Genomic DNA, 14,424 nt, shown 5'->3' with positions numbered 1-14,424 from the left:
GGGAAATCGAACATTTATGGAAATCCTCTATTCGCTGAAAAAAAATGATTGGGATCAGCGAGTCTTGGATTTTTAACATGCATTTTTTTCCTGATTCGCCATTCATCAAATCAGCATTTGGGAATCGGGGCCGTTAATGTATGGGCCAAATACACTTTCACTTGCAACACTAATGTTATTTTTTGTTGCCCTTTATAACACGGGGAAGAGATTCTAAAGACATAAAAAGAGTTCTTAAGGATTTAAGGTAATCTCGTACTGATCCATTTTACATGCTGGTTTACAGAGTGAAGAGTATTATTAAAATGTTAAGTCCTTTTTGTTTTGGAGTATTAAAAATGTTTTGTTTTTTTCTTTCACTTTTGAGAATAAGACTCGGGGCCCATTAAGGGATGAAATTACCGAGCAGCAGGATCGACACTAAAAGTAACATGAAAAAGCTGGGTGCACACTGACGCAATGTGTACCCAGGCGATATGCTGGGTCGGAGGGCCGACATATCGTTACCTGTCTACACACTGAGCAAGTTAATGAAAGTCTTTATTGCTCTATTGCTCCTTCCTTCATTACATATGCTGTGGTCACTAGTGTTATCGCTAGGAAAGATGTGCAGCAATTTTCTGATATGGAACAATAATGACCCATCAGTTTATTAATGTTAAGGGCCCTACACACTTACAGATTTCACTGAAAGATATGAACGATCTTGTTCATTAATGAACGAGATCGTTCATATCTTTCAGTGTGTAGGCACCAATGATGAACGATTCGCGGCCCCGTGCTCGTTCATCGTTGGTGCTGGTTTGTTCATACCTGCAGACCAATATGGACAATCTCTGGACAATCTCGTCCATATTAGCCGGGTGACGAGGGGAGTGAAGAAACCGTATATGCCATCAGGCAGCTCGGCGGCCAGTCACCGAGTGTGTAGGGCCCATTAGTGCTTCATAGCAACCAATCAGATTCCAGGTATTATCTTCTAGAAGGTGCTAGATAAATGAGAAGTAACATCTGATAGGTTGCTATGGGCAACATCCCATCTTAAATAGAACTCCCATCTTAGTAAATTTATCCCACTGTGTTTTATAGCAAGCTTATTGTGTGCTTTCTCTTGGACTAGTCAGTACAGGCCAGGGATTCCTCGGAAACTGGGGAAATCTACCGCCCCCTTCCCGAGTATACGCCAGGCCTGGGCTGAAGGCCGGGTCTATCCCCACACCCCTTGTCCCAGCAAGCCTGCCCCGCATGTTGGCATTTGAAGGTGTAATAAAGGGATAAATCATTCGGGGGGTGTGTGATTTTTTTTTTTAGATATGTTTCCTTTACAGTGGGACTATTGGTGCCAGTGGGCCCTTATTGCCCGGGCAAGCTATGAACTGTTGGTTCTCCAAGTGCCGACATGCAAAGCAGGCTTACTGGGACCTGTAGTACCACTGTAACAGACAATAATTTGCTTCTAAATTTGACTGCTGTCAACCTTGCACCCACCACCCAGGGATATATAGGATAGACTCAGGATTAAGCACAGGCCTGGGATACACTGGAGAGGGGGTTCCCTTTATTTGGGGGTCCCCAATCCCGAGAAATCCCCAGCCTGGGCTGACTATTTGGGGAAAAATAATGTTTTTCCTTGAAGACCTATTGAAGCTTGTCCCCATGCTATGGCATTATCCCCCTGCTAGTTGAGCCTGGTGCTGGTTCTTTAAATACGGGGGACCCCCACATATTTTTTCCATGTATATCCAGGACCAGGACTGGCTCTTTGGCCTTGTGCTGGTTATACTTTTTATTTTATTTTATTATTTTGGGTGGGTGGGGAGGGGAAGACCGCACTCATTTTTCCCCCCATGTATTTCTAGGACCAGGACGCCACTCTATTTATTTACACTGTATCACACAGAAGCACTGCACAGATCACACTAATCTCTGCAGGGTTCAGCAGAACAGGCAGGTCTATTAAATTCGGGCACCATACAACTAAACTTACACACGACTAAACATGATTGCATAGTAGACCATGGAAAAACGCAATTCTATCCATCACTTAGGTTTTCAAGATCAAAAATTCAAATTTACTATCACATATCCCAGCGATGACCAGCATGTTTCATCTCAGCCAAAAACAATTCTTAGTAAATGTAAACCAAAATGTCTGCTTAGACTGTGTGTAGGTGGCTGGATGACTTTAATATTGGTATGGGGGGAAGATTTGCTGTAGTGGAATGGTAGGAAGAATGATAAGAGGCCTATATATAACAGGGGATGTCACAGGAATGTTAGCAGCACTTAACAGCTATACACCTGTTCCTGATTGAGGTTGTGATTTATAAATATTCCTTAATTTGTGCATCCACAGGAAGGACTGACGGCTTTGCATCTTGCTACCGAAGGAGGACACGTTGACTGTGCCAGAATACTTATAGGAGCTGGCTGTGATGTGAACTTGCAAACAGAGGTAATCTAATTCTATACCTGATGTGATGAAATGAGGCCACGTTTTCCATATGCTACATAAGCTATACACAATAACAATTAACACATCAGTGGCATGTTGCACACTGCCAGAAATAGGTTGGGGAAGAGCAGATATGTATACAAAGAGAGAGCAAGATTGCCTTATAGTGGTGCACATTACTATTAATAATAAAATGTAACTTTTAATTCATATTTATTAAAAAGAACACTGCGAAATATAAAATAAAATGTAGGAGTGAAAAGATAGAAAAATCATCACAAGGGTCCCTGAGAGATCAATCTCATCATAAAATCCCTAAAGGATCAGTCTCAATAATTGTATAGCAGCAGATCTAGGTGACCACATTATATATAACACGAGGTGAATGTGGTCACCTAGATCTGCTGCTATACAATTATTGAGACTGATCCTTTAGGGGTTTTATGATGAGATTGATCTCTCAGGGACCCTTGTGATGATTTTTCTATATAGGGATTAAATATAGATACACCTTGCAATATATACCCTACAGTGGCCATATTAGAAACAAGAATCAATACACAAATCTTTGTGGAACTATAGGATATACACTAATAAGACATTAAAGAACAAGACACAAGTAATTGCTGAGAATTGTACAATATTTTTCTCTGACGTCATAAGTGGATGCTGGGACTCCGTAAGGACCATGGGGATTAGCGGCTCCGCAGGAGACTGGGCACAACTAAAGAAAGCTTTAGGACTACCTGGTGTGCACTGGCTCCTCCCACTAAGACCCTCCTCCAGACCTCAGTTAGATTTCTGTGCCCGGCTGAGCTGGATGAACACTAGGGGCTCTCCTGAGCTCCTAGAAAGAAAGTATATTTAGGTTTTTTATTTTACAGTGAGATCTGCTGGCAACAGACTCACTGCAGCGAAGGACTAAGGGGAGAAGAAGCGAACCTACCTAACAGGTGGTAGTTTGGGCTTCTTAGGCTACTGGACACCATTAGCTCCAGAGGGATCGACCGCATGGAACCGACCTTGGTGTTCGTTCCCGGAGCCGCGCCGCCGTCCCCCTTACAGAGCCAGAAGCATGAAGAGTCCGGAAAATCGGCGGCAGAAGACTTCGGTCTTCACCAAGGTAGCGCACAGCACTGCAGCTGTGCGCCATTGCTCCTCATGTACACCTCACACTCCGGTCACTGATGGGTGCAGGGCGCTGGGGGGGGGGGGGGCGCCCTGAGGGCAATATACGACACCTTGGCTGGCAAATAATCACAATATATAGCCCCAGAGGCTATATATGTGATAAATACCCCTGCCAGATTCCATGAAAAAGCGGGAGAAAAGTCCGTGAAAAAGGGGCGGAGCTATCTCCCTCAGCACACTGGCGCCATTTTCTCTTCACAGTGCAGCTGGAAGAAAGCTCCCCAGGCTTTCCCCTGTAGTTTTCAGGCTCAAAGGGTTAAAAAGAGAGGGGGGGCACTAAATTTAGGGGCAATATATGTATACAAGCAGCTATTGGGGGAAAAATCACTCAGTTATAGTGTTAATCCCTGCATTATATAGCGCTCTGGTGTGTGCTGGCATACTCTCTCTCTGTCTCCCCAAAGGACTTTGTGGGGTCCTGTCCTCAGTCAGAGCATTCCCTGTGTGTCTGTGGTGTGTCGGTACGGCTGTGTCGACATGTTGGATGAGGAAGGTTACGTGGAGGCGGAGCAGAGGCCGATAAAGGGGATGTCGCCCCCTGTGGGGCCGACACCTGAGTGGATGGATAGGTGGAAGGTATTAACCGACAATGTCAACTCCTTACATAAAAGGCTGGATGACGTAACAGCTGTGGGACAGACGGCTTCTCAGCCCGCGCCAGGCGTCTCAAAGGCCATCAGGGGCTCAGAAAAATGCCCGTTACCTCAGATGGCAGACACAGATGTCGACACGGAGTCTGACTCCAGTGTCGACGAGGTTGAGACATATACGCAATCCACTAGGAACATCCGTTACATGATCTCGGCAATAAAAAATGTGTTACGCATTTCTGACATGAACCCAAATACCACATAAAAGGGGTTTTATTTTTGGGGAGAAAAGCAGCCAGTGTTTTGTTCCCCCATCAGATGAATGAATGAAGTGTGTAAAGAAGCGTGGGTTCCCCCGATAAGAAACTGGTAATTTCTAAAAAGTTACTGATGGCGTACCTTTTCTCGCCAGAGGATAGGTCACGTTGGGAGATATCCCTTAGGGTGGATAAGGCGCTCACACGTTTGTCAAAAAAGGTGGCACTGCCGTCTTAGGATACGGCCACCTTGAAGGAGCCTGCTGATGAAACGCAGGAGGCTATCCTGAAGTCTGTATATACACACTCAGATTATATACTGAGACCTGCAATTGCCTCAGCATAAATAGTGCTGCTGCAGCGTGGTCTGATACCCTGTCAGATAATATTAATACTCTAAGACAGGGATAATATTTGCTAACATAGAGCATATTAAAAGACGTCGTCTTATATATAAAGGATGCACAGAGGGATATTTGCCGGCTGGCATCCAGAATTAATGTAATGTCCATTCTGCCAGGAGGGTATTAGAAACCCGGCAGTGGACAGGTGATGCTGCCTGTAAAAGGCACATGGAGATTCTGCCTTATAAGGGTGAGGAATTGTTTGGGGATGGTCTCTGGGACCTCGTATCCACAGCAACAGCTGGGAAGAAATTTTTTTTACCTCAGGTTTCCTCACAGCCTAAGAAAGCACCGTATTTTCAGGTACAGTCCTTTCAGCTTCAGAAAAGCAAGCGGGTCAAATGCGCTTCCTTTCTGCACAGAGACAAGGGAAGAAGGAAAAAGCTGCACCAGCAGCCAGTTCCCAGGATCAAAAATCTTCCCCCGCTTCCTCTGAGTCCACCGCATGACGCTGGGGCTCCACAGGTGGAGAGGTGCGGTAGGGGCGCGTCTCGGGAACTTCAGGGACCAGTGGTGGATCCCTAGGTTCTGCAAATAGTATCACAGGGATACAGGCTGGAGTTCGAGGCGACTCCCCCTCGCCGTTACCTCACATCAGCCTTGCCTGCTGCCTCGGAGAAAGGTAGTACTGGCGGCAATTCACAAGCTGTACTTCCAGCAGGTGAAATCAAGGTACCCCTCCTTCATCAAGGCGGGGGTTACTATTCCAAAATGTTGTGGTACCGAAACCAGACGGTTCAGTGAGACCCATTCTAAAATTGAAAGCCTTGAACACTTATATACGAAGGTTCAAGTTCAAAATGGAATCGCTCAGCGCGATTATTGCAAGCCTGGAGAATTTAAGGGTATCACTGGACATCAAGGATGCTTACCTGCATGTCCCTATTTACCCTCTTCACCAGGAGTACCTCAAAATTGTGGTACAGGATTGTCATTACCAATTCCAGACGTTGCCGTTGGTCTGTCCCCGGCACCGAGGGTATTTACCAAGGTAATGGCCGAAATAATTATCCCGTACTTGGACGATCTCCTTATAAAGGCGAGGTCCAGGGAGCAGTTGTTCGTCGGAGTAGCACTATCTCGGGAAGTGCTACAACAGCACGGCTGGTTTCTGAATATTCCGAAGTCGCAGCTGCTTCCTACGATGCGTCTACTGTTCCTGGGTATGGTTCTGGACACAGAACAGGATAAAAAGGGTTTCTCCTGGAGGAGAAGTCCAAGGAGTTGTCGTCTCTAGACAGAGACCTCCTAATACAGATACAGGTGTCGGTGCATCAATGCACGCGAGCCCTGGGAAAGATGGTAGCTTCTTACGAAGAAATTCCATTCGGCAGGTTCCATGCAAGGATCTTCCAGTGGGATCTGTGGGACAAGTGGTCCGGGTCGCATCTTCAGATGCATCGGCGGATAACCCTGTCTCCAAGGGCCATGGTGTCGCTGTTGTGGTGGCTGCAGAGTGCTCATCTTTTAGGGGGCCGCAGATTCGGCATACAGGACTGGGTCCTGGTGACCACGGATGCCAGCCTTCGAGGCTGGGGGGCAGTCACACAGGGAAGAAACTTCCAAGGCTATGGAAAAGTCAGGAGACTTCCCTACACATAAATATTCTGGAACTAAGGGCCATTTACAATGCCCTAAGTCAGGCTAGACCCCTGCTTCAACACCGGCCGGTGCTGATCCAGTCAGACAATATCACGGCGGTCGCTCATGTAAACCGACAGGGCGGCACAAGAAGCAGGATGGCGATGGCAGAAGCCACAAGGATTCTCCGATGGGCGGAAAATCATGTGTTAGCACTGTCAGCAGTGTTCATTCCCGGAGTGGACAACTGAGAAGCAGACTTTCTCAGAAGACACGACCTCCACCCGGGAGAGTGGGGACTTCATCCAGAAGTCTTCCAAATGATTGTACACCGTTGGGAAAGGCCACAGGTGGACATAATGGTGTTCCGCCTCAACAAACAGCTACAAAGATATTGCGCCAGGTCAAGGAACCCTCAGGCGATAGCTGTGGACGCTCTGGTAACACCGTGGGTGTACCAGTCGGTGTATGTGTTCCCTTCTCTGCCTCTCTTACCCAGGGTAATGAGAATAATAAGAAGGAGAGGAGTAAGAACTATACTCATTGTTCCGGGTTGGCCAAAAAGAGCTTGGTACCCAGAACTCCAAGAAATGATCTCAGAGGACCCATGGCCTCTGCCGCTCAGACAGGACCTGCTGCAGCAGGGGGCCTGTCTGTTCCAAGACGTACCGCGGCTGCGTTTGACGGCCTGGCGGTTGAACGCCGGATCCTGAAGGAAAAGGGCATTCCGGAGGAATTATCCCTACGCTATTTAAAGCTAGGACAGAAGTGAACGCAAACCATTATCACCGCATATGGCGGAAATATGTTGCGTGCTGTGAGGCCAGGAAGGCCCCAAAGGAGAAATTTCAGCTAGGTCGATTTCTGCACTTCCTACAGTCAGAGGTGACTATGGGCCTATAATTGGGTTCCATTAAGGTCCAGATTTCGGCTCTATCGATTTTCTTCCAAAATAGAACTGGCTTCACTGCCTGAAGTTCAGACTTTGTTAAGGGAGTGCTGCATAGTCAGCCCCCGTTTGTGCCTCGAGTGGCACCGTGGGATCTCAACGTGGTGTTGGATTTCCTGAAGTCGCATTGGGTTGAGCCACTTAAATCCGTGGAGCTACAATACCTCACGTGGAAAGTGGTCATGCTGTGGGCCTTGGCGTCGGCCAGGCGTGTATCAGAATTGGCGGCTTTGTCATACAAAAGCCCTTATCTGTATTTTATATGGCTAAGGCGGAATTGAGGACTCGTTCCCAATTCCTTCCTAAGGTGGTATCAGTTTTTCATGTGAACCAACCTGTTGTGGTGCCTGCGGCTACTTGGGACTTGGAGGATTCCAAGTTACTGGACATAGTCAGGGCCCTGAAAAGTATATGTTTCCAGGACGGCTGGAGTCAGGAAAACTGACTCGCTATTTATCCTGTATGCACCCAACAAGCTGGGTGCTCCTGCTTCTAAGCAGACTATTGCTCGCTGGATCTGTAGCACGATTCAACTTGCACATGCTGCGGCTGGACTGCCGCACCCTAAATCTGTAAAAGCCCATTCCACGAGGAAAGGGGCTCTTCTTGGGCGGCTGCTTGAGGGGTCTCGGCTTTACAACTTTTGCCGAGCTGTTACTTGGTCGGGTTCAAACACTTTTGCAAGAGTCTACAAGTTTGATACCCTGGCTGAGGAGGACCTAGAGGTTGCTCATTCGGTGCTGCAGAGTCATCCGCACTCTCCCGCCCGTTTGGGAGCTTTGGTATAATCCCCATGGTCCTTACGGAGTCCCAGCATCCACTTAGGACGTCAGAGAAAATAAGATTTTACTCACCGGTAAATCTATTTCTCGTAGTCCGTAGTGGATGCTGGGCGCCCATCCCAAGTGCGGATTGTCTGCAATACTTGTTTATAGTTATTGCTTAACTAAAGGGTTATTGTTGAGCATCTGTTGAGAGGCTCAGTTATATTTCATACTGTTAACTGGGTATAGTACCACGAGTTATACGGTGTGATTGGTGTGGCTGGTATGAGTCTTACCCGGGATTCAAAAATCCTTCCTTATTGTGTCAGCTCTTCCGGGCACAGTATCCTAACTGAGGTCTGGAGGAGGGTCTTAGTGGGAGGAGCCAGTGCACACCAGGTAGTCCTAAAGCTTTCTTTAGTTGTGCCCAGTCTCCTGCGGAGCCGCTAATCCCCATGGTCCTTACGGAGTCCCAGCATCCACTACGGACTACGAGAAATAGATTTACCGGTGAGTAAAATCTTATTATTAACAAGCACAAGAAAATATAAGGATATACAGGTTGAGTATCCCATATCCAAATATTCCGAAATACGGAATATTCCGAAATACGGACTTTTTTGAATGAGAGTGAGATAGTGAAACCTTTGTTTTTTGATGACTCAATGTACACAAACTTTGTTTAATACACAAAGTTATTAAAAATATTGTATTAAATGACCTTTAGGCTGTGTGTATAAGGTGTATATGAAACATAAATGAATTGTGTGAATGTATACACACTTTGTTTAATGCACAAAGTTATAAAAAAATATTGGCTAAAATGACCTTCAGGCTGTGTGTTTAAGGTGTATATGAAACATAAATGCATTCTGTGCTTAGATTTAGGACCCATCACCGTTATATCTTATTATGGTATGCAATTATTCCAAAATACGGAAAAATCCGATATCCAAAATACGTCTGGTCCCAAGCATTTTGGATAAGGGATACTCAACCTGTATACACATTATAAAGGCATATAGAGTTTACAGTTTGCGGACATCCTGTGTGCGGGAAGTCATATATTTTAAACACTTTTTCTATCTTTTCACTTCTACATTTTATTTTATATTTCGCAATGTTCTTTTTAATAAATATGAATTAAAAGTTACATTTTATTATTAATAGTAATGTGCACCACTATAAGGCAATCTTTCTCTCTCTTTGTATACATATTATCCTACCTTGCCTGTGGTAGCACCCCACAGTAAAGATTATTTATACGAACAAAATAAAAAACATTTAAGGGGGTCAATTCAAAAGAATAGACGACTTGTGCGACCTTCCTCCTCTCCATTTAACCTGAAGAGCAGATATAAAAGCCTTGTGACTGCCACCTTGTGGTCAGAAAGAGGATTATTTTTCAGGGGACTGATGTGAACTTCACAAGTTGCAGACTTCAGTCAGCAAATTGTGATATATTTTGGTTGTTACTGAGCTTGTTGCTGCTGTTTCCTATCATAGATCTATTAGGGGATGTCATGACATATCCACAATGTCTCTGCTTTTTCAGTTTCTGAAGATGGGTAATGACTAGTAGCTACTGTATATGTACCATTATACAGTCTACAAATAAGGACTGTGGACGGATAAAGACCGATAAGGACTAAAGGGCCCCATACACTAGTACGATTTTACACGATTTCATACAATTCCGATATATCCGTCTGATATATTGTATGAAATTGTGTACAATCGTATGTGTTTTAGATTGTATTCAATCTGATGCGCGTCCCCGTGGCTGTCAGATAGTTTCCCCTAGGTCGTTGGTGCTGCACTAATGATATATCGGAATTGGATGGAAAAAGTGTGTTTTTTGTGCATGTGATATATCGCATGCAATGTATCACAGGGAAGTTTGACTGGCATTCTCAGGACACTCCCAGCCCCCGTAGCCCTCTATCCAGCCCATCAGATATATCTCATGGTACAATTGTATGCCGTACGATATATTGCATGTGATGTATCTTATGCAAAAATAGCACAAAAGTACAAAATCGTATGGAATCACTCCCGGGAAGGTCCCAGGGGAGTTCAAGGGAAACTGCATCCGACTTCAGCCTCAGACATATCGTTGTAGTGTATGGGGCCCTTTACTGTCCCACCCAGTGTCACTGATTTGTATACTCTTTGTTTATTTAAGGTAGAGACCTTTGTTTAACCAAAGACTGGATAAAATAATTTATATTTCAGCTGCATTTGCTGAAGGTTAGTGCCACTTACTCAATAATATCACAAATTCTAACCCTACTCCTGACATATACAGACACTCACTTTAGTCTAATTGGTGTTGTAACCGTCTAATGTGCATAAATAGTATTAGAATTCTCAAAGGGATAACGTTTTTAAGGCACTGCGCAATTAATTAAATTAGTAGTACCTGTATTATTATTAATCGGTTGACAATATTGCTATAGGTCAAAGAGTCATTTATTTATTAGGCGCCGGACAGTATATTATATCAGGGCCGAAACTAGGATTTTTGGCACCTGGGCAGGGCCGGACTGGCCATCTGGCACTACTGGCAAATGCCAGAAGGGCCGATGGCCACGTGGGCCGGTCCAGCCGACCCCCTCTTGTGTCACTGAGACACGCTTCCGCTCAGTCCGGCGGCAGCGTTTCTCAGTTGTCAGGAGCTCAGAGCGCGCCAGCGTGGCTATGTCTGGCGGCGTGTAGCGGACTTCAAACCAGCCGCCGGTTCGTGAGCAATCAGAGCTCGCGGACCGGCAGCCAATCAGGAGCCGCCGCTGCCGGTCCGCAAGCTCTGATTGGCTCACGAACCGGCGGCTGGTTTGAAGTCCGCTACACGCCGCCAGACATAGCCGCGCTGGCACGCTCTGAGCTCCTGACACCCTCACATCACAGCCGGAGGAGCAGCAGCAGCGGTAAGCAGCTGCAGCACTGCTGTGGGGGCAATTGGCTGGCACTGTGGGGGCATTTGTATACCTGGCACTGTGGGGGCAATTGGCTGGCACTGTGGGGGCAATTGTTTACCTGGCACTGTGGGGGCATTTGTATACCTGGCACTGTGGGGGCAATTGTTTACCTGGCACTGTGGGGGCATTTGTATACCTATCAGGTATACAATTGCCCCCACAGTGCCAGATCCACAATTGCCCCCACAGTGTCAGGTATTACCTGACACTGTGGGGGCATTTGTGGATCTGGCAATGTGGGGGCATTTTTGTATACCTGGCGCTGTGGGGGCAATTGTGGATCTGGCACTGCACTATTGGGGGCATATGTCTGTGTATCACGTCCCATTTTAATTGGCCACACCCATTTTTTTGGCGCGCGCACACAGTACCTCTATGGGACACTCTCTGTCTGATTGGTCGCCGATTAGCCCTGCCGGGAGTGCACACAGACGCTCTCATTCTAGTGAATGGGGCGCGTGCGTGTCCACACCCCTTTTCTGGAGCACACGCGCTTGGTTACAACATTTATTTTTCCATTCCCCCATGATGAAGGTCATCTAATTCAGAAATTAATACAATCATGCAAAATGCTATTTTATATATATATATATATATATATATATATATATATATATATATATATATATATATATATATTTAGACAGCAACACCTAAGAGTTGTCTTTATTCCACAGAAGGGGATGAATTGCCTCCATTATGCTGCTTTCCATGGTTATGAAGACATAGCCAGGATTCTTATTGACGCAGGAATTAACATCAACGCGGTGACCAATGTGAGTCCGGCTGATCTTATCTTTGTCCATTACATGTAGCAAGTGATCACTATGCAGAGATGCAAACATGAATTGTAGAGCAGGCCTTACAACCTGTGGCTCTCTAGCTGTTGTAAAACTACAAGTCCCAGTATACACTCACCAATCAACTGGTAAAGCATGATGGAACTTGTAGTTTTACAACAGCTAGAAATCCACAGGTTTGCCAGGCCTGCTGTAGAGGAACACTAAGTGCTAGATTGTCCAAAATGAACGTATAGGTTGTAATATTCACATTTGTACAGGAATGTAAAGAATGTGAAGATTAAGTGACAGTGATTTGTACTGAATATATCAGAATGCTTAGATTCTGTGCTTCTCCTGTACTGGACCTATAAGATTGTATACAGTGTGTGAGTGTTCTCCAGTGCTGTCATTGTATACAATATGTGAGCCTGTGCTCCTGTACTGGACGTATCAGAATGCATACAATGTGTGTGTCAGTATCCGGAGCCTTACCTCCGGTGGGGGCTCCCGGGGGTTTGCCATGCCGGTGGTTGGTGCGGCTGTGGCGACAGGGAACTGCTGGCGGCGATTCCTCCTGAACGGATGTGCGACTTCCGAGGGCCGGGGGTCTGGAGAGCCGGGCGCTGTAGCAGGAGTTGCTGCAGCAGGGTCCTCTAGTGTGACACAGGCTCAGTGGGTCAGAGCTGGGCTAAAGCTGTGTACTACTGCTGAGTATGTCTCCTGTGCTGGGGGCAGCCATGTTGGAGACCAGAGAATTGCCAATTAAGTTCCCACTCGGTGTCCAACCAATCCTGTGTGATTTCCTCTTACAAAAGGGGGCTGGCCCAGAGGGAGAGTGCCAGTGCTTCAAGTTACTTTCCTGTGAAAGGTTCTCTAGCTCTGTGCTCCCAGGTTGCTTCTGGTGTCCTGGTCCTGGTTGCTCTCATCCGTCTGTACTCTAACGCTGCTGCAGTCCTGTTGTCTAAGCCCGTCGCCACTTGTGGAAGCACTCACGGGTCCCCAGGTCGTAGAGGTGCTTCGGGTGCTAACGGTGGTTCCCGCAGACGTCTCCTCACCTCAAGCTACAGTATCCAATTCTTCAAAGTCAAAGCTCTTCAGCCTCGTCTATCTATCACCAGCCACAGTATCCACTTCTTCAAAGTCAGAGTTCTTCAGCCTCGTCTTTTCAATCACCAGCCACAACATCCACTTTTTCAAAGTCAAAGTTCTTCAGCCTTGTCTTTCTATCATAAACCACAGTCCTTCAGTTCTTCATTACCGGAGTGTTTCAGCTTCATTCTTCAAGTCATATAACCATAGACTAAAGTTCTTTAATTCAGTTTCTATCAATTCCCCAAGTATTTGTGTACAACCTGTTATTCATTAAAACTACAGTTCCTCCTAGTTCCTTACGCCTTCCTGCCAACGCTACCACTTAATTGGGCCTCCACCCCATGAGGAGGAATTACATTCAGCCACCTCGTTTATTCACCTCACAGGCAGCCGTCCCTTCAGCCGAAACTCGGTTGTCGGAACCCCAACTAACGCCGAGCGTGACAGTGTGAGCCTGTGCTCCTATTCTGGACCTATCAAAATGTATACAGTGTGTGAGCCTGTGCTCCTGTTCTTGACCTATTAGAATATATACATTGTGAGCCTGTGCTCCTGTACTGGACCTATCAGAATGCATACATTGTGTGAGCCTGTGCTCCTGTTCTGGACCTATTAAAATGTATACATTGTGCGAGCCTGTGCTCCTGTACTGGCAGGGCCGTCTTTTCGTATGGGCTCAGTGGGCACTTGCACAAGGGCCCCAGGAGTATAAGGCCCCTAAGCGGATAGCTGAGGGTCCCCTCTTTCCAGGGGTACCAGATTTTTGAAAATCGGCTTTAGGGAACCAAAGATATCCAACTACAAAGCAGTGGTCCCCATCCGAGCCTGTTAATTGCTCTTCCCAGCCAGATCTCTCGGGCTCTGTCTGACTTGAGAGTTTTTTTCTCAGGGTATACTCCAAAAGCTGTCTCTCTCCACTTTCGGTGGACACTGCCATCTTGTCTCTACTATGCCCAGAACCAGAGATATCAGCCTTCAAGCAGCTGGTCCCTGCTCCAGCTCCACACGCCTAATATGCAGTTTTATATATTCGTTGGTGGATTGCTCTGGCTCCTAAACTCTGATCCCCAAGTCCCTCCTGGAAGGAAAGACTCTCTAATTATTTATCCAACTCAAAGCAAAGAAATCTTTTTCCAGGAACTTGATATATCTGCAGTCAAAAAAGCTGCCCTCTCACCAGAAAATGATGAATATTAAGCCCACTCCACTGTTAACTGCTCCCCTACGAATTACACACCCCATACCACCCTGGAAGTCATGTACCGGGGCCCCTTCATTCACCCCAATGCCCCCTTCTACAGTTTAGTGTTCTCTCTCCCGCGCCATTTGTGCAGTAAAGGAGTAATTAGCAGAAATTACTGCTCCAGGTCCTAGATGCTGA

At 46.3% G+C, this 14,424-nt stretch overlaps 1 protein-coding gene across 3 annotated transcripts in view; it reads left to right on the top strand.

The window, feature by feature from the left end:
- The window catches only part of ANKDD1A (ankyrin repeat and death domain containing 1A), an 86,356-nt gene that overhangs the window by 53,051 nt on the left and 18,881 nt on the right, over window positions 1-14,424 (top strand). For all 3 annotated transcript variants that reach the window (XM_063925647.1, XM_063925648.1, XM_063925649.1), the window contains 2 exons: window positions 2,357-2,455; window positions 11,847-11,945. In XM_063925647.1, coding sequence (XP_063781717.1) covers window positions 2,357-2,455; window positions 11,847-11,945 — 198 coding nt within the window. The remainder of the gene's footprint in view (window positions 1-2,356; window positions 2,456-11,846; window positions 11,946-14,424) is intronic.

This window comes from Pseudophryne corroboree, chromosome 6 (genome assembly GCF_028390025.1).
Source record: "Pseudophryne corroboree isolate aPseCor3 chromosome 6, aPseCor3.hap2, whole genome shotgun sequence".
Lineage (NCBI taxonomy): Eukaryota > Metazoa > Chordata > Amphibia > Anura > Myobatrachidae > Pseudophryne > Pseudophryne corroboree.
This window is presented reverse-complemented; position numbering and strand designations above follow the sequence as displayed.